At 45.7% G+C, this 20811-nt stretch overlaps 1 protein-coding gene across 1 annotated transcript in view; it reads right to left on the reverse strand.

Annotated features, from left to right (window-relative positions):
* The window catches only part of PHF20 (PHD finger protein 20), a 176092-nt gene that overhangs the window by 141164 nt on the left and 14117 nt on the right, over positions 1-20811 (reverse strand). Inside the window, exon 2 of the mRNA XM_058432861.1 lies at positions 543-657. Coding sequence (XP_058288844.1) covers positions 543-625 — 83 coding nt within the window. The 5' untranslated portion in view covers positions 626-657. The remainder of the gene's footprint in view (positions 1-542; positions 658-20811) is intronic.

The raw sequence follows: 20811 nt of genomic DNA on the forward strand, positions 1-20811 counted from the left end.
ACAAAGCAGCTAATTACCAGCCAGAGGTCACAAGTCATTGACACAGTTGGGACTATAACCCCTCAGCTTCTGAACCTAATCACCCTGACAGTGTGCCCTTATGTGATGTCTGTATTTAAACATACAACATCATGCCCAGAAAACAGGATGGGGTGTTCACAACATGTGAGCTGCTCCAATCGAACCCTTTTTTTTTCACTATTCCATCCCTGATCTTTCCTCTTTTTTCAGACAGGCAGCCAAGAGCAAGAGAGCTGCCACTTTTAACTCTTCCCTTCCCTGTAGCCATTCCTGCTTCTTTTTCCCAGAACTCTTTCAGATGAACAGGCAAAAGGGGGAAACAAATATCAACAGGGGGTTACAGGACAGTCACCCTGACACTGGGATCCCTGCACCAAAGAGAAAAGACTGACGTTTCCTCCCATCTTCCAAGAGTCAGGGAGTAGAAAAACACCACAAAAAAAGCCTAAGCTACCACTCTATCAGTGCTGGCAAAAATCCTTTACTGAAGGGCTTTAATTAACAGAAAAAGGTAAAAGTACCAGTTTTTTAAACGGTCCCGGGCTTCCAACTGGGCTCCCACTTCAAAGCTGATTCCTCGTCTGTTAGGTGGATGCTTTGTCATTTTCAGTCATCAACGGGGCTGCCTTTATTCTCCTGAAAAAGCCAATTAAATATTTATGAAACTTAGGCAAAGTCCACCCAGAGTGTAGCATCATTCACTACACATAAAAAACAAACAGACATTATTCAAAACACAAAGCTCCATGAAACCCTGTTGGTGTCCTCATTCTAACACAGGTGTGCCTTCCACTGGTTCCTACTCCTCCACCGTGCAGCTTCCTGTGGTTTCTGGACTGAGAAGACCCTCCCTCAACACTGCTTACCAAAGACTCACCTACAAGGGCCACCCCTCAGAACTACGAAAAAACAACTGTTTTCGCAGTTAAATTCAGTCATCTGCTGATGCATTATTCAACAAATATTTGCTCAGCGACTATTGAAGGAAACAGTCAAGACCAAAAGTGACACAGTTCCTGCCCTCAAGAACCCTTCAGTCTACCGGGGAAACACAAAAATTTAGCCAGTAAACTGATAAATAAAATAACTGCAAACTGTAATTGCAATGAAATTTAAAGAGTTACAAAGGAAGCAAACAAATGCCAGGCACAGTAATGTATGCCTATAGTCCCAGCTACTTGGAAGGCAGAGCCAGGTTGTTTCTTTGAGCCCAGGAATTCAAGACCAGCCTGGGAAACACAGCGAACCCTCGTCTCTTAAAAACAAAAAAAATTAAAAACGAAGCAAACAAAAGCTGAGATACTAACACTTGGTCCTACTTTTGGAAGGCTGTACAAGGTCTGTTTATACTTTCTTTTTTTTTTTTTTTTGAGACAGAGTCATACTCTGTCACCCAGGCTGAGTGCAGTGGTACCATCTCAGCTCACTGTATCCTCTACCTCCCAGGTTCAAGCAATTCTGGAGCCTAGGCCTCCTGAGTAGCTGAGATTACAGGTGCGTGCCACCACACCCAGCTAATTTTTGTATTTTGAGTAGAGATTGGGTTTCACCATGTTGGCCAGGCTGGTATCAAACACTTGACCTCAAGTGATCTGCCCGCATCAACCTCCCAAAGTGCTGATATTACAGGCGTGAACCACTGCGCCCAGAATTGTCTATACTTTCTTTGATCTATGTATATTTCCTACTTCTTTTTTTATTTGTTGGTTTGTTTTTTGAGAAGGAGTCTCGCTCTTGTTGCCCAGGCTGGAGTGCAATGGCACAATCTCGGCTCACTACAACCTCTGCTTCTCGGGTTCAAGTGATTCTCCTGCCTCAGCCTCCCAAGTAGCTGGGATTACAGGCGCCTGCCACCACGCCCAGCTATATTTCCTACTTCTTGAGTCCATTCTGATCATTTGTATTTTCCTGTAAGTTTTACCCAGATTTTCTTTTTTTAATCATAGAACAATAAAACAGTAAAATTATTCTCGTTTAATTCCTTTAATTGCTTTTGAATCTGAAGTCACAATTTGAATCTCTCCTTTCTCAATCCTTCTTGTGTACTTGTGCTGCAATGAATAAAATTTATATTTCTGATCAGAACCAAACAGTAAAGCCAATTTCCTTTTGATGGAAAAAAAGGGTGTACTGGATTAGGCCATTTACAAGAAAAATGGCCCCCATAAAAGAACACTTCCGGCTGGGTGTGGTGACTCAAGCCTGTAATCCCAACACTTTGGGAGGCCGAGGCAGGCGGATCATGAGGTCAGGAGTTCGAGACCAGTCTGGCCAACATGGTGAAACCCCATCTCTACTAAAAATACAAAATTAGCTGGGCACGGTGGCGGGCACCTGTAATCCCACCTACTTAGGAGGCTGAGGCAGGAGAATAGCTTGAACCTGGGAGGCAGAGGTTGCAGTGAGCCGAGATCACGCCACTGCACTCCAGCCTGGGTGACAGAGCAAGACTCCATCTCGAAAAAGAAAAAAAAAAAAGAACACTTCTTGGGATCACTGAGGTAATTAATCTATTAATCTGCAGAGTCCTAAATGCTATCAGAGGAGCTAGTGGTGGTTCTGATGGACATGTAGCCACTCTGAGCTCTAAGGGAACTTGAACAGACCACTTCCTTACAGCAGACTTACCCCAGCCTAACTCCTTCCTCCCACCAAACTCTGGACTTTTTAAAATTTTTTTTAGACAGGGTCTCATTCTGTTGTCCAGGCTGGAATGCAGTGGCGCTATCATAGCTCACTGCAGCCTCAAACTCCTGGGCTCAAGCAATACTCCTGCCTCAGCCTCCCGAGTAGCTGGAATCACAGGCATGCATCAGCACACCCAGCTTTTTTTTCTTTTTTTGCAGAGACAGCATCTGTGTTCCTAGGCTGGTCTCAAACTCCTGGGTTCAAGCAATCCTCCTGCCTGGGCCTCCCAAAGTGCTGGGATTATGGGATTACAGGAACGAGCCACTGCATCCAGCCCTATACTTTGGCTCTTGACAGCCTACACTGCCCAAGCGATGCCAGAGCACTGCCAGAGAAATGCCTGCCTCCTGCCAGAACACTTTCTCTGCAATAAATGAATATGGAAAAAAATCACAGGAGTACTCATATCTAATGTTTAATAGCAGCACATTTTATGAAGAATTTGCTTGCAATATATTACATAAAAAGGCAGGATGCAAAATTGTACCACATGGAGCTCACATTAAAACTCATACATAGCCAGATGAGGTGGCTCAGGTTTATAATCCCAGCTACTGAAAAGGCTAAGGCAGGAGGATCGCTTGAGCCCAGGAGGTCGAGACTGCAGTGAGCTATGATTGTGCTACTGTACTCCAGCCTGAGTGACAGAGCAAGAACCTGTCTCTTAAAAAAAAAAAAAAAAAAGGCCAGGGGTGGTGGCTCATGCCTATAATCCCAGAACTTCGGGAGGCCGAGGCTGCCGGATCACCTGAGGTCAGGAGTTTGAGACCAGCCTAACCAACATGGAGAAACCCCGTCACTACTAAAAATACAAAATTAGCCGGGCATGGTGGCACATGCCTATAATTCCAGCTACTTGGGAGGCTGAGGCAGGAGAATCACTTGAACCCAGGAGGTGGAGATTCCAGTGAGCCAAGATCGCACCATTACATTCTAGCCTGGGCAACAAGCGTGAAACTCTGTCTCAAAACAAAAAGGAGGTGGGGGGAGAAAAGAAAAGAAAAAAACTCGTATGAATTTATTTTTCTGGAGACAAGATCTTGTTCACTCTGTCACTCAGGCTGGTCTATAGTGGCTCAAACCTGGATCACTGTAGCCTCGACCTCCTGGGCTCATGTGATCCTCCCTACTCAGCCTCCCAAGCACCTGGGACTACAGGTGCAAGCCACCACACCCAGCTGATTTGTTCTTTGGTAGAGACAGGGTCTTGCTATGTTTGTCTGGGCTGGTCTCAAACTCCCAGGTTCAAGTGATCCTCCTGACTCAGCCTCCCAAAGTGCTGGAATTAGAGGCATGAGCCATGGTATCCAGCCACTGATTCTTTTCGTAAAGACAGGAAGAAAAAAATAAGTTACAGGTTATTGGTGATTGTTCCTTTCTTCTTAAATACTTTCCTAAATTTTAGTTTTTCACAATGAAAATTTTTCATAAGTGTATAATGTGAAGGATTATACATGTGAAGGACAATAAGCTATCTATTAAACAACCCATTCCAGGCTGGGCGCAGTGGCTCATGCCTGTAGTCCCAGCACTTTGGGAGGCCGAGGTGGGAGGATCACAAGGTCAAGAGATCGAGACAATCCTAGCCAACATGGTGAAACCCCGTCTCTACTAAAAATACAAAAATTAGCTGGGCGTGGTGGCACGCACCTGTAGTCCCAGCTACTCAGGAGGCTGAGGCAAAAAAATCACTTGAACCTGGCAAGCAGAGGTTGCAGTGAGCTGAGATCATGCCACCGCATTCCAGCCTGGCAACAGAGCGAGACTCCGTCTTAAAAAAAAAAAAAAAAATTCTGAAGGGCTGATATTCGGAAACACATAAAGCAAAGCAAACTGAGGCAGAAATGGTTGACAGCTGTAATTAAGGAAGATGAAACTTAATAAACTGAAAAGCTATGTTGGCAAGAGTGTTCTAACTATTGGACCCTAGGAAAGGAAGTGTCAGAGGTTTGACAGCCTTTACCAAACATTCTCTAAGAAAATGAGATATCAAATCTGACATACACATGGCCGGGCGCGGTAGCTCACACCAGTAATCACAGCACTTTGGGAGGCCGAGGCAGCTGATCACTCGAAGTCAGGGGTTCCAGACCAGCCTGGCCAACATGGTAAAATCCTGTCTTTACTAAAATTACAAAAATTAGCCAGGCATGGTGGTGCGCGCCTGCAATCCCAGATACTCAGGAAGCTGAGGCATGAGAATTGCTTGAACCCAGGAGGTGGGAGTTTCAGTGCGCCAAGATCAAGCCACTGCACTCCTACCTGGGTGACAGAGCAAGACTCTGTCTCAAAAAAAAAATCTGGCATACAGGTATAACCCAATCAGTAGAAAGGTCTTCATTTTGGCTTGCCTGAAATACCACGTCAAATTTTTTTTTTTTTTTGTATTTTTAGTAGAGACAGGGTCTCACTATGTTAGCCAGGATGGTCTCGATCTCCTGACCTCGTGATCCGCCCACCTCGGCCTCCCAAAGTGCTGGGATTACAAGCGTGAGCTACTGCGCCCGGCCAATACCACGTCAAATTATCTTGTTCTCTGACTTACTTCATACCAAGTAATATTCTGATTATTAATTTCCCCTCCCAGATTATATAAAAAGGTGATGCCCAACAAGAAAGCAGGATGAAGCTTAACACTCACTGAGCTGCTATTGTCAGGCTCTATGTAGCCTGACAGTCTTCTTTTACCAAAGTAACGGAGTTTAACGTAATGGGGTTAAATGCTTGGCCTTGAATCCCCAGCCCCACTCATCATTAACTGAATGAATTTATATAAATTATTTAACCCCTTATTAGCTGAATGAATTTGTGTAAATTATTTTCCTCTCTGTAAAATAGGGATGGTGATATTAATAATATCTATCTCCAGGCAGTGGATGTGAGGATTAAAATACATAATCCATTTAAAGAGCTCAGGACTGGCACAAAGTAAGAACTACATAGTTAGTAGCTGTTAATAACTATGTTATATCACAGATGAGGAAACTAGGCTTAAAGTAACTTGGTTAAAGTTCAGGTGCTAAGTGACAGGCCCCAGAACAAAAGCCCAGGTTGGCCTGACTTCTGAATTAATTGTTTCTTCATTACTTTCCCCCAGGCACCCCAGGAGGCCTTCCATTAAAATGCAGGAGTGAGGGAGCAAGGCAGTGAATGAATGAAGATGAGCAAATTATTCCCAAAAGCTCAAGAAAACCAATTCCTCTTGAGGCTGAATCCTCAGAATTCTTGCTACGTATGAACTAAAACGTGTTTCATTGTAACTCTGATCCACCTGTTTGAAGTTTCACTCTCTGGTATCACACAGAACACAAAACTGGCCTTCCCATCCCATTACCAGTTTCCCCTCCACCCCTCTGAGGTGGCAGAGTTTGTTTTTAAATTCACATTAATTCACCCAACAAACCACTAACAAGTATTATCAGTAAGTCACTATGCTGGAAATGCTGAAAATTAGGAATCCAACTCAGTTCCAGCTCTAGTCCACCCAGCAAGGCAAACGCAAACACTGAGAAGACATGAATGAGCTCTAGCAAAGGGTGAGGGGAGGAGCAGAGGGGAAATCATCTGAAAGTATCTATTTAAATTGACAATATCTACTAAAGAATAAAAAAGAGTTCAATACAGAAGCAGGGATTTCAGAAAAATTACATAAATAGTACATTTTTACTTCTTTCATTTAGTTTTAAACACAATTTTTCTGAAGATGCAATAGGGCTAAAGATTCCGTAGCTTTTAACTTTTCTTCAGGGCCTTAGCTTTTTCTTCCAAAAATCACCAGCTTCCAGAAAAAGGGGAAAAGGGAACATGTTCAATATGGACATGGAGAGAATTTAAAAAACTCATGCAATCTGTATTCACATAGGATTCCATTTTAAAAGACCTTGGCAGGATTTCAAATTACTCCTTTACATTCAAATTTCCCTACAATGGGAACTCGCTGCTACACAGGAGACACAGGGCCTAGTTTATTTCCTTAAATACAGTATTCATGAATGTCCCCTGCATCAATGACAATGAAAGCTTGAAATGCACTGTGCAGCACAGTTTAAAGGGCACTTTCACCAACGACAAACTGGGAGAAAATAACTGCAACCCATATGACAAAGAGCTAACTTCCATTATTAACAAAGAGTGCATACAAACCAAGGACAAAAAAGTCAAACAACTTACTCTTTTTTTTTTTTTTTTTTTTTTTTTGAGATGGAGTCTCGCTCTGTTGCCCAGGCTGGAGTGCAATGGCATGATCTCAGCTCACCGCAACCTCTGCCTCCCGGGTTCAAGCGATTCTCCTGCCTCAGCCTCCCAAGTAGCTGGGATTACAGGCATGCACCACCACGCCCAGCTAATTTGGTATTTTTAGTAGAGGCGGGGTTTCTCCATGTTGGTGAGGCTGGTCTTGAACTCCCAACCTCAGGTGATCCATCCTCCTCGGCCTCCCAAATTGCTGGGATTATAGGCGTGAGCCATCGTGCCTGGCCCACTTTGCGCATTTTAAAGTAAGTTGTGCCAGGCACGGTGGTTCACGCCCATAATCCAAAATCCCAGCACTTTGGGCGGCTGAGGCGGGTGGATCACCTGAGGTCGGAAGTTCAAAACCAGCCTGACCAACATGGAGAAACCCCGTCTCTACTAAAAATACCAAATTAGCTGGGCGTGGTGGTGCATGCCTGTAATCCCAGCTACTCGGGAGGCTGAGGCAGGAGAATCGCTTGAACCCGGGAGGCGGAGGTTGCGGTGAGCTGAGATCACGTCATTGCCCTCCAGCCTGGGCAACAAGAGCGAGACTCCGTCTCAAAAAAAAAAAAAAAAAAAAGCGCAAACTGTAAGAACTGACAGATTTGGAGGTCGAGTACAGATACAAAGGTCTAATTAATGAACATGTGATAATACATACACATAACATCACCCTAAATTAAAGGAAATGCAAATTAAAATAACAAATTTTTCACTTCTCAAATTTGGCAAAAATTTGAAGGTAGTGTTAGCAGGGATGAGGAGAAGAGACCATGCTCAAATGCTTCTACCAAAAGCATAAACTAGAAAAGCTTTCTAGAGGCAATTTGGCACCACCTACAAAAACATACTCTGCCCAACAATCCCACAGCCAGTAACTTATAATGAAGACATACCCTCAAAGCCTAGCAAATTATCTATAACAACAATTAATAGAGCTTTGCAATTTCTGCAACCAAAACATACATCAAAAGTGGATTGTGTCTCAGCCACTCGGGAGGCTGAGGTGGGATTCTTTGAGCCCAGGAGTTTGAGGCTGCAATAAGCTACAATCATGCCACTACAGCTATTAAAAGGAACGATGGGCCAGGCACAGTGGCTCACGCCTGTAATCTCAGCACTTTGGGAGGCTATGGTAGGTGGATTGCTTGAGCTCAGGAGTTCAAGATCAGCCTAGACAACATGGTGAAATCCCATCTCTACAAAAAAATACAAAAAAATTAGCCGGGCATGGTAGTGCGTGTCTGTAGTCCCAACTACTTGGGAGGCTGAGGTAGGAGGATGGTTTGAGCCCAGAAGGAAGAGGTCACAGTCAGCGGAGATTGTACCACAGCACTCTAGCCTAGGCAACAGAGCCAGACCTGTCTCAAAAAAAAAAAAAAAAGGCCAGGTGCAGTGGCTCACGCCTATAATCCCAGCACTATGGGAGGCCGAGGCAGGTGGATCGCCTGAGGTCAGGTGTTCGAGACCAGCCAGGGCAACATGGTGAAACCCCATCTCTACTAGAAATACAAAAATTAGCTGGGCGTGGTGGCAGGCACCTGTAATCCCAGGTACTCAGGAGGCTGAGGCAGGAGAATCGCTTGAACCCGGGAGGCGGAGGTTGCAGTGAGCCGACATCGCGCCACTGCAAACCAGTCTGGGTGACAGAGCAAGATTACATGTCAAAAAAAAACAAAAAACAAAAAACAAAAAACAAAAACAAAAAAAACCACCACAGAAGTAATTGTCAGCAGGAATTATTTAGAAGGTAAAATTTTATTTTATTCTGGTGGTGGGGTTGCTTCTTTATGTTTCTTCATGTTTTCTTTTTTTTTTTTTTGAGACAGGGTCTCACTCTGTCGCCCAGACTGGAGTGCAGTGGCACGATCTCAGCTCACTGTAACCTCCGCCTCCTAGGCTCAAGCAATTCTCCCGCCTCAGTCTCCTGAGTAGCTATGATTACAGGCATATGCCACTACTGCCCAGCTAATTTTTGTATTTTTAGTAGAGACAGAGTTTCACCATGTTGGCCAGGCTGGTCTTGAATTCCTGACCTCAAATGATCCAGCCACCTTGGCCTCCCAAAGTGCTGGGATTACAGGCATGAGCCACCATGCCCGGCCCATATTTTTTTAAATGTTATTTAAATATGCAAATTTTTGGCCAGGTACACTGGCTCATGCCTATAATCCCAGCACTTTGGGAGGCTGAGTATATGCCCATGCCTGTAATCCCAGCATTTTGGGAGGCCAAGGGGCAGGTAGCTTGAGTCTACGAGTTCAAGACCAGCCTGGGCAACTTGGTGAAATCTCATCTCTACAAAAAATCCAAAAAAAACCTGCAAATTTTTTAAATGCAAGAATTTAATTCTTACACTATTTTACTATTTACTGGATCTTCACAACTGCCAGATGACATAATTAGGACTAATATAATGTTACCATGGTATACAAGTAAAATTAAGTTACAGGGAGGAAACTGACATGCAGAGGTGCTAGCCAATTTCAAGGTCCTCCGAGGCAGGAGAAATCCCTCTTATCAAAAGTAACAGGATGTCCACAGAAGTAGACAAAGTACTTCTCAAAGGTCCTTCCTCTTTCTCTGACCAAAGTCGTTGCTATGCTTATATTTATATCTTTAGATATAAACATAACTTGAATACAGGAAGATAAAGAAACCGGATGCTTTTCAAATGTTGTGTCAGAATTATCACACCGTTATGTAACAAGCAGAAATACTTAATTATTTTGAAAAGACAAAACCTAACACTGGTCCAGCTGCGGGGAAACAGGTACATCAGAACACCTCCTGGGGTCCTGACCATGGCCATCTTTTTATACCTTAATCTAGAAGCAAAGAACAAGCTGTGGAACTCCTTATACTCTTGGACTCAGCCATTTCAGATTTCAAGCTGAAGAATACAGTCCAGGATAAAAATAAATCATTTGTGAAAATGAGAAAAACCAATAGCTCTTTACATAAGATTCTGGGCAAACTGGATATAGTTCATCCATTAAAAAACAAGAGAATAATCAAAATTCAATACAGTAGGACTACATTATAAACTTAACAAATATGTAATAAATTAAATAAAGAATGCTATTAAGCTACTACTATGATAAAGATATAAACTAACCTTACAAAAAGAGAGTAGATGTAAAATACCCTTATGCAAACTAACGAAACCACATAAAAAAAAATTTATAGTCCGGGCGCGGTGGCTCACACCTGCAATCCCAGCACTTTGAGAGGCCAAGGCAGGCGGATCATGAGGTCAAGAGATCGAGACCATCCAGGTAAACATAGCGAAACCCCGTCTCCACTAAAAAAATACAAAAATTAGCTGGGTATGGTGGTGTGCACCTGTAGTCCCAGCTACTCAGGAGGCTGAGGCAGAACAATCACCTGAACCCTGCAGGTGGAGGTTGCAGTGAGCTGAGATCGCACGACTGCACTCCAGCCTGGGCGACAGAGTGAGACTGTCTCAAAAAAAAAAAATTTATAATAATTAACCTTACATATATTAACTAATTTAATTCTTACAAAAATCACAGAAGTACTATATTAATCCCCATTATAAAGATAAGGAAAAAGAAAGTTAAGGACACTCACATAGTAAGGAGCTAAGCCAGCAATCGAACCTCAGCCCAGTAGCTCCTGAGTTGATTCTTACCCCAACTTTATTTACAAGCTACATTGTTGAGCTCTTTCTTCACTTATGATATGGGGATAATGGCCCCTATCGTGGGTGCTATGAGAATTAAATGAGAAAGGTCTGCAAAACCCCTATTAAAATGTCTAACACAAAGTAGGTAGTCAGCTGGGCACAGTGGCTCACACCTATAATCCCAGCACTTTGGGAGGGCAAAGTGGGCAGATCACTCAAGGTCAGGAATTCGAGACCAGCCTGGCCAACGTGGTGAAACCCTGTCTCTACTAAAAAAATACAAAAATTAGCCAGGCGTCATGGCACACACCTATAATCCCAGCTACTCAGGAGGGTGAGGCAGAAGGAATTGCTTGAACCAGGAGATGAAGGTTGCAGTGAGCCAAGATGTCGCCACTGCACTCCAGCCCAGGCATCAGAGTGAGATTCGTCTCAAAAAAAAAAAAAAAAAAAAAAAAAAAGTAGGTATGATAGCAGATTTTTCTTTTTTTTTTTTAGACAGTCTCGCTCTGTCCCCAGGCTGCAGTGCAATGGTGCAATCTCAGCTCACTGAAACCTCCTCCTCCTGGGTTCAAGTGATTTTCCTGCCTCAGCCTCCCAAGTAGCTGGGATTACAGGAGCACACTACCACACCCAGCTAATTTTTGTATTTTTAGTAGAGACAGGGTATTGCCATGTTGGCCAGCTGGTCTCAGGTGATTTGCCCGCCTCAGCCTCCCAAAGTGCTGAGATTACAGGCATGAGACACTGCACCCACGTTTTCTGAATTCATATCACATTTACAGTTAATGTTGTACTGACAAAGACTCTGGGTTTTATTTTGGGAGAGGCAAAAGAGTACTGTCGCTATAGTAACTGGAAGTCTTGCCCTCAGCAATCCCTTTGTGCTCAGGGAAAAGAGGGACAACAAAGAATTAAAAGTGATAGATGGGTATGGAACAAGATCTTTCAGTGAATCAGCTCTGGGACAGGGGTACAGGGAAATAAACTCTGGAACTTTCGAGGAAAAAAGTCTCTGGGACTCTCAAGGAATAAAATGCGAACCACCAGAAACTACAGAGCAGGCTTTGGGATAATCTAATGGTGCTTACCACAAGGCTTGGATTCAACCTCCATTAAAGGGTGACAGTGCCTTTTAACTCAATACAACCACTTTAAATTGAGGGACACTTCAGGTGAAAGACCAGCTTAAATCTTTATGCCCCCCTCATTCAAGAAATATTCACTGAGTGCCTGCTGTGTGCCAGGTACTGGAGACAGATAATGGGAGGACAAGGTACCTGGACCCTGTTCTCTAGTGAGGAAGGCAGCTAAGAAACAAGATAAGCACATATATAAGGGTCATTTTTTTTTTTTTAGACGGAGTTTCGCTCTTGTTGCCCAGGCTGGAGTGCAGTGGCACGATCTCGGCTCACTGCAACCTCCATCTCCCAGGCTCAAGCGATTCTCCTGCTTCAGCCTCCTGGTAGCTGGGATTACAGGTATGTGCCACCACGCCCAGCTAATTTTTGTATTTTTAGTAGAGAAAGGGTTTCTCCATGTTGGTCAGGCTGGTCTCGAACTCCCGACCTCAGGTGATCCACCCACCTCGGCCTCCCGAAGTGCTGAGATTACAGGTGTGAGCCACTGCGCCTGGCCTTTTTTTTTTTTTTTTTTTGACACAGAGTCCCGCTCTTGTCGCCCAGCCTGGAGTACAAGGTGTGATCTTGGCTCTCTGCAACCTCCGCCTCCCAGGTTCAAGCATCTCCTGCCTCAGCCTCCTGAGTAGCTGGGATTACAGGCGTGCACCACCACGCCTGGCTAATTTTTGTATTTTTAGTAGAGACAGTGTTTCTCCATGTTGGCCAGGCTGGTCTCGAACTCCTGACCTCCGGTGATCCACCCACCTCGGTCTCCCAAAGTGCTGGGATTACAGGCATGAGCCACTGCGCCGCACAAGCATATAAAGATCATTTCTCACAGAGATAAGTAATTGTGGGAAAAACAACAAAATAACGTGAACCAGCGACATGGGAAGGACTATTTTAGACACGGCTGTTAGAAAGGACTCTCAAGACGGGCGCGGTGGCTCACGCCTGTACTCCCATCGCTTTGGGAGGCCGAGGCAGGCGGATCACCTGAGGTCAGGAGTTCGAGACCAGCCTGGCCAATATGGTGAAACCCCGTCTCTACTAAAAATACAAAAATTAGCCAGGCTTGGTGGTGGGCGCCTGTAGTCCCACCTACTTGGGAGGCTGAGGCAGGAGAATTGCTTGAACCCAGGAGGTGGAGGTTGCAGTGAGCCGAGATCGTGCCACTGCACTCCAGCCTGGGTGACAGAGAGAGACTCTGTCTCAAAAAAAAAAAAAAGAAAAGAAAAAGAAAAAGAAAGGACTCTCCGAGGAACTGAGGTCTGAACAGAGAACTAGATGACAAGAAGGAGATCTAAAGGAAGTGACTTCTAAGCAAAGGGAACGACTAGAGGCAAAGAATCTGGCAGAAAGGAGCTTTCCCCACACACAGCCTGAGCCTAGAAGGTTGAGACTTCCCGCAGCCCATGCTGCTGTCCCAGGAAAGCATAAACAATTTTAGCTTGTCCAGTGATACCTGGGTCTCCCAGGAAGAAGCCTCCAAGAGGACCTTTTGCCAAAGTTCTGCCGTGGAGAAAGGCCAGGGAGTGCCTAGGGATAGGTGCACAGACAGGTTTTAGACTCAGATTCTAACCAATTCTGGCTCCAGGCATTGTTGGCTGAGTGACAACAAGAAAAATCACTGAGCCTGTTTGCCCAGCTGTAAAATGGGATCAACAGCCCCAATTTCCTAGGGTTGTTGTGAAGAATAAGTGAGCTAATGGATGTCAAGTGCTTAGCATAGCAAACTCTAAATGGTACTGGTGATGGCAATGGTGGTATACTAGCAAAAAGGACATCAGACACAAAGAATTCCAGTCAATATTATTAAAAATTAACAAATAATATCCAATACACTAAAGTGCATAAAGAGCGTATCTTTAGTCCTAGGGAAGTGACAAATTGATTCAAGTAGGACCTCTTCCCAGGTCACACTAGAAGAAAGGGAATTAGTCCCTTTTACTTGACAAGGTAGGGAAGGAGGGAGGAAAGGCAGAAGAGGTAAGGAGGAAGAAAAAGAAAGGAAGGAAGGAGGGGAAGGTAAGAATGAAAAGAGGGAAGAGGCCAGGCATGGTGGCTCACGCCTGTAATCCCAACACTATGGGAGGTCAAGGAAGGCGGATCACCAGAGTTCAGCAGTTTGAGACCAGCCTGGCCAACATGGTGAAACCCCGTCTCTACTAAAAATACAAAAAATTAGCTGGGCATGGTGGCAGGTGCCTGTAATCCCAGTTACTCAAGAGGCTGAGGCAGGAGAATTGCTTGAGCCCAGAAGGCGGAGGTTGCAATAAGCTGCGATCGAGCCACTGCACTCCAGCCCGGCGACAGAGCAAGACTCTGTCTCAAAAAAAAAAAAAGAGTGAAGAAAGAAAGAGGCCTCAAAACTTCCCCCACTTTCTTCGCAGATACTTGAAATGCTTTCTCCAAGAGTCAAGCTTTTCCTTCCGTAATTAAAATGCAAAGAGACAGCAAAAACGAGTTGAGTTTACTCATTCCAAACTACTGAGAATGAGTCGATTAAATCAGTGGATTTTCCCAGAAGCAATGGAAAGGGCCTGTGCCAGCGTTGGCCCTAAAATGTATCTGCTGTATGACCTTTGGCATATTACTCAATTTCACTGAGCTAATCATCTTACCCTTACAAGTTCCTTCTCCTTTTGTCCCCATGAAAGAATAAGGCCTCAAGATTGGCAAGTGTGCCATATTAGAAAAATGGGCACTTCCCTTACCTCCTTCTCCCTCCCTCATCTCCCACACTCGGACACCATTTTCTAGGACCTGCTTCTAAGTCTCGGCCGTTGCCAAGTGGATGCCCAGTTCAGCCCTGCATCAGTTCTAATCTTGATTACTCCAATAGCTCTTGACAGAGCTCCAAGCCTCCAGCTACACCTTCCCCAGATCCAAATCAATACTGTCTCATGAGATGACATCTTCTCAGTGGTTATTTTATGACAAATACTATTCTAAGATATATATATATATACTTCTAAGATATATATATATACTTCTAAGATATATATATACTATATATATATATACACTATCCTAAGATAGACATATACACTATTCTAAGATATATATGTATATACTATTCTAAGATATATACATATATATATAAAACTATATCAGCCCATTTAGTGTCTACCTCTTAGGTTTGTAATGAGGATTATTCCCATTTTATGGATGTGAAAACTGAGGTTCACAAAGTAAGTTTCCCAAATACCAAGGCTAGCCAGGTATTGGGACAAGGAATCGAACCGAGGTAAGGCTGACTCCAGTTAATTACACCGTTACTAATCTTCATCACTGCTACTACAGTGATATTTCTAAAATGTAAGTATGATCATAAGATTTCTATTTTATTTTTTTTTATTTTTTTTTATTTTTTGAGACGGAGTCTTTCTCTGTCCCCCAGGCTGGAGTGCAGTGGCGCGATCTCGGCTCACCGCAACCTCCACCTCCTGGGTTCACGCCATTCTCCTGCCTCAGCCTCCCGAGTAGCTGGGAATACAGGCGTCCGCCAACACGCCCGGCTAATTTTTTGTGTTTTTAGTTGAGACGGGGTTTCACCGTGTTAGCCAGGATGGTCTCGATCTCCTGACCTCGTGATCCGCCCGCCTCAGCCTCCCAAAGTGCTGGGATTACAGGCTTGAGCCACCGCGCCCGGCTGCTATTTTAAAACAGCTCAAGCCAGGCGCAGTGGCTCACGCCTGTAATCCCAACACTTTGGGAGGCCGAGGCAGGTGGATCACAAGGTCAGGAGTTCAAGACCAGCCTGGCCAACATGGTGAAACCTCGCCTCTACTAAAAATACAAAATTAGCCGGGCATGGTGGCACACACCTGTAATTCCAGCTACTCAGGAGGCTGAGGCAGGAGAATCACTTGAACCCAGGAGGCAGAGGTTGCAGTGAGCCAAGATCGCGCCACTGCAGTCCAGCCTGGGCAACAGAGCAAGGCTCTGTCTCAAAAAACAAAAACAAAACAAAACAGAAAAAACAATTCAGTGGCTCCCCTACAGAACCATATTCAAAGTACTCAGTGCAGCATTTGGGCCATTAGTGAGTTGGCCATTAGTGAGTTAGCCATTATAACCAAGCCAAAAGAAACTCTCTTTTGGAGCTTAAAAGGAGAGAAGCAGGCAAGCTTTAGCAGAGGGGCTGTGGGACACACTGGTTATGAGCCAGAACTCTGGAATAAGAGTGCCTGAGTTTGGACCCCAGCCCCACCACTTTCCAGATAAACTTGCACAAGTCATTTCCTCTCTGAGCTTCAGGCTCCCCATCTGTAAAATGAGGATATCACCAGCACCTACTTCAAACCATCGTATAGGTGTTGTGAAGATAAAAGTTACTTAACACAGGCCAGGCCCGGTGGCTCACACCTGTAATCCCAGCACTTTGGGAGGCTGAGGCAGGCAGATCACCTGAGGTCAGGCGTTTGAGACCAGCCTTGTCAACATGGTGAAATCCCGCCTCTACTAAAAACACAAGAATTAGCCAGGCATGGTGGCATGCGCCTGTAATCCCACCTACAGGGGAGGCTGAGGAAGGAGAATCGCTTGAACCCAAAAGGCAGAGGTTGCAGTGAGCCGGGATCACACCATTGCACTCCAGCCAGGATGACAGAGCGAGACTCCGTCAAAAAAAAAAAAAAGTTATTTAGCAGAGCCTGGCACACAATAAGCCTACAGGGTTATTACTGTTCTTGCTGGGCATGGTGGCTCATGCCTGTAATTCTAGCATTTTGGGAGGCAGAGGCGGGCGGATCACCTGAGGTCAGGAATTCGAGACCAGCCTGGCCAATGTGGTGAAAACCCATCTCTACTAAATACACAAAAAATTAGCTGGGCAGGCCAGGCGCGGTGGCTCACGCTTGTAATCCCAGCACTTTGGGAGGCCGAGGCGACGGATCACGAGGTCAGGAGATCGAGACCACAGTGAAACCCCATCTCTACTAAAAATACAAAAAATTAGCCAGGCGTGGTGGCAGGTGCCTGTAGTCCCAGCTACTCGGAGAGGCTGAGGCAGGAGAATGGCGTGAACCTGGGAGGCGGAGCTTGCAGTGAGCCGAGACTGCGCCACTGCACTCCAGCCTGGGCGACAGAGCAAGACTCCGTCTCAAAAAAAAAAAAAAAAAAAAAAAAAATTAGCTGGGCATGGTGACAGATGCCTGTAATCCCAGCTACTCAGGAGGCTGAGGCAGGAGAATTGCCTGAACCCGGGAGGCGGAGGTTGCAGTGAGCTGAGATCGAGCCACTGCACTCTGGACTGGGCAACAAGAGCAAAACTGTGTATAAAAAAAAAAGGGGGGGCGGGGGCAGGGGCTGGGCACCATGGCTCACACCTGCAATCCCACCACTTTGGGAGGCAGAGGCAGGCGGATCACGAGGTCAGGAGATTGAGACCAGCCTAGCCAACATGGTGAAACCCTGTCTCTACTAAAAATACAAAAAATTAGCAGGGCATGGTGGTGCATGCCTGTAGTCCTAGCTACTCAGGAGGCTGAGGAAAGAGAACTGCTTGAACCCAGCAGGTGGAGGTTAGAGTGAGCCGAGATCCCGCCACTGCACTCCAGCCTGGGAGACAGAGCGAGACTGCGTCACAAAAAAAAAAAAAAAGAAAAAAAGGTTATTACTGTTCTTACCGCCCATACTCCTGCAACATCCAAACTCCCTGCAGTTCCGACCTCCAGGGCCTTTGTATAAACGAGCTGTTTTTTTTTTTTTTTTTTTTGACGGAGTCTTGCACTGTCCACCCAGGCTGGAGTGCAATGGCACAATCTTGGCTCACTGCAACCTCTGTCTCCCGGGTTCAAGCGGTTCTCCTGACTCAGCCTCCCGAGTAGCTGGAATTACAGGAGCACGCCACCATACCAGGCTAATTTTTGTATTTTTACTAGAGACAGGCTAGTCTCTAGTTTCACCATGTTGGCCAGGGTGGTCTCAAACTCCTGACCTCAGGTGATCTGCCCCCCTCAGCCTCCCAAAGTGCTGGGATTACAGGCATGAGCCACTGCACCCGGCCAAACAAGCTGCTTTCTCCTCCTGGTCCTTCATGACCAGGATTAGCCATTGGAACCTCCCTGAAGGACTTCCTTCACACCTGCATTCTCCCATGGCAACCTAACCTACCCTCTGGGCCACAGCATTCATCACTCTACACTCAAACTGCCTATCTAAGCAGATCTCTCCCAAGAGGCAATGAACTCCTCATAGGCATCCCCAGCATCTAACAAGCAGTGCCCTTAACATGGTGGTCAAATGCTTGTTAAATGATATAACCTGGCCAGGCCCAGTGGCTCACACTGGTAATCCCAGCACTTTGGGAGGCCGAGGTGGGTGGAACACCTGACATCCATTCAAGAACACCCTGGCCAAAATGGCAAAACTCCATCTCTAGTAAAAATCCAAAAATTAGCCAGGCATGGTGGTGTGCACCAGTAATCCCAGCTACTCAGGAGGCTGAGGCAGGAGAAACGCTTGAACATGGGAAGTGGAGGTTGCAGTGAGCAGAGATCATGCCATTGCACTCCAGCCTGGGCAACAGAGCAAGACTATGTCTCAAAAAAAAAAAAAAGAGATAACCTCAGCCTTCTCACTGGCAAAATGGAAATAAAAACAGAAAAGAGGCCAGGTGCAATGGCTCACACCTGTAATCCCAGTACTTTGCAAGGCCAAGGTGAGAGGATCACTTGAGTGAGGCCAGGAGTTTGAAGCCAGCCTGGGCAACATAGTGAGATCTCATCTCTACAAAAAATAAAAATATAGGCCAGGCACGGTGGCTCACACCTGTAATCCCAGCACTTTGGGAGGCCGAGGCGGGTGGATCACGAGGTTAGGAGATCGAGACCATCCCGGCTAACATGATGAAACCCTGTCTCTACTAAAAACACAAAAAATTAGCCGGGCGTGGTGTTGGGCACCTGTAGTCCCAGCTACTCGGGAGGCTGAGGCAGGAGAATGGCGTGAACCTGGGAGGCGGAGCTTGCAGTGAGCCGAGATTGCACCACTGTACTCCAGCCTGGGCGACAGAGCGAGACTCCATCTCAAAAAATGAATAAATAAACAAATAAAAATATAGAGCTGCGCTAGGTAGCTCACGCCTGTAATCCCAGCACTTTGGGAGGCCAAGGCAGGTGGATCACTTAAGGCCAGGAGTTCAAGACCAGCCTGGCCAAAATGGTGAAACCCTGTCTCTACTAAAAACACAGAAATTAGCCGGGTGTGGTGCCAAGGGCCTGTAATTCCAGCTACTGGGGAGGCTGAGGCAAGAGAATCACTTGAACCCAGGCGGAGGTTGCAGTGAGCAGAGATTGCGTCACTACATTCCAGCCAGGGAGAAAGAGTGAAACTCTGTCTCAAAAAGTAAAAATAAAAATAAAAAATTAGGCTGGGCACGGTGGCTCACACCTGTAATCCCAGCATTTTGAGAGGCTGAAGCGGGCAGATCACCTGAGATCGGGAGTTAGAGGCCAGCCTGACCAACATGGTGAAACCTCGTCTAGACTAAAAGTACAAAATTAACTGGGCATGGTGGTGCATCCCTGTAATCCGAGCTATTCAGGAGGCTGAGGCAGGAGAATCTCTTGAACCTGGGAGGCAGAGGTAGCAGTGAGCCGAGAGATCACGTCATTGCACTCTAGCCTGGGCAACAAGAGTGAAACTCTGTCTCAAATAAATAAATAAATAATTAGCCAGGCACAGCGACACACACCTGTGGTCCTAGCTACTCAGGAGGCTGAGGCCGGAGAATCACTTGAGCCCAGGGGTTCAAGGCTGCAGTGAACTATGATTGTACCACTGTACTCCAGCTTGGGCAACAGAGCAAGAGACCCTGTCTCCAAAAAAAACAAAAACAAAAAAAAAAAAAACAGGAAAGAGATCAGTATCATCCACCTCAATGGGTGTAGAGATTCAAGGAGATAATCACATGGAGGTTCTTTGAAGAGTGCTATCCACAGGTAAACGTAGGAACTATTATTGCTCCTTACATGCAGAGGAAGGCAAAGCATGCAGAATGAAGCAATTGAAGACTGACCACAATTTTATCCCCGGGGCTTAAGAAAAGCTGTACCCATTTCTTCAGGCACTGGGGGCTCCAATCTATCAATACTCTACACTCTCTGAGCGATACAGTCTATAGCTCTGGAGTGAGTTATGAGATGGAGTCTTGCTCTGTCGCCAAGCTAGAGTGCAGTAGCTCAATCTCGGCTCACTGCAACCTCCACCTCCTTGGTTCAAGCGATTCTCCTGCCTCAGCCTCCCGAGTAGCTGCGATTACAGGCATGTGCCACCACACCCAGCTAATTTTTTTTTGTATTTTTAGTAGAGATGGGGTTTTACCATGTTGGCCAGGATAGTCTCGATCTCCTGACCTCATGATCCGCCTGCCTCGGCCTCCCAAAATGCTGGGATTATAGGCGTGAGCCACCATGCCCAGCTGGGAAGTCTTTTTTTAAACACACCTGACTAGCTATCCTTACAAGATTTCTTTTTTTTTTTTTTTTTTTTTTTTGAGATGGAGTCACACTCTGTCGCCCAGGCTGGGGTGCAGTCGCGCAATCTCAGCTCACTGCAACCTCTGCCTCCCGGGTTCAAGCGATTCTCCTGCCTCAGCCTCCCAAGTAGCTGGGATGACAGGCACCTGCAACCATACCCAGCTAATTTTTTGTATTTTTAGTAGAGACGGGATTTCACTGTGTTGGCCAGGCTGGTCTCAGCCTCCCAAAGTGCTGGGATTACAAGCGTGAGCCACCACGCCCAGCCTATTCTTACAGAATTTCTTAATTGAAATATCACCATATTACGAAGGAAAACAATTTGGAGATGAAATCATTACTCAACAGGGCCTCGGGAGACATTTTCACGCCTATGGAGTTTTAAATACCTAAGATATTTATGAGACAATTCATTAATTCTCTTATCCTAGCAGCACATGGTGGCTCACGCCAGTAATCCCAGCACATTGGGAGGCTGAGGCGGGAGGATCACCTGAGGTCAGGAGTTCGAGACCAGCCTGGCCAACGTGGTGAAACCCCATCTCTACTAAAAATACAAAAATTAGCCGGGCATGGTAGCAGCAGCCCGTAGTACCAGCTACTCGGGAGGCTA

The sequence above is a fragment of the Hylobates moloch genome, unplaced genomic scaffold, assembly GCF_009828535.3.
Source record: "Hylobates moloch isolate HMO894 unplaced genomic scaffold, HMol_V3 SCAFFOLD_21, whole genome shotgun sequence".
NCBI classification, from domain to species: domain Eukaryota; kingdom Metazoa; phylum Chordata; class Mammalia; order Primates; family Hylobatidae; genus Hylobates; species Hylobates moloch.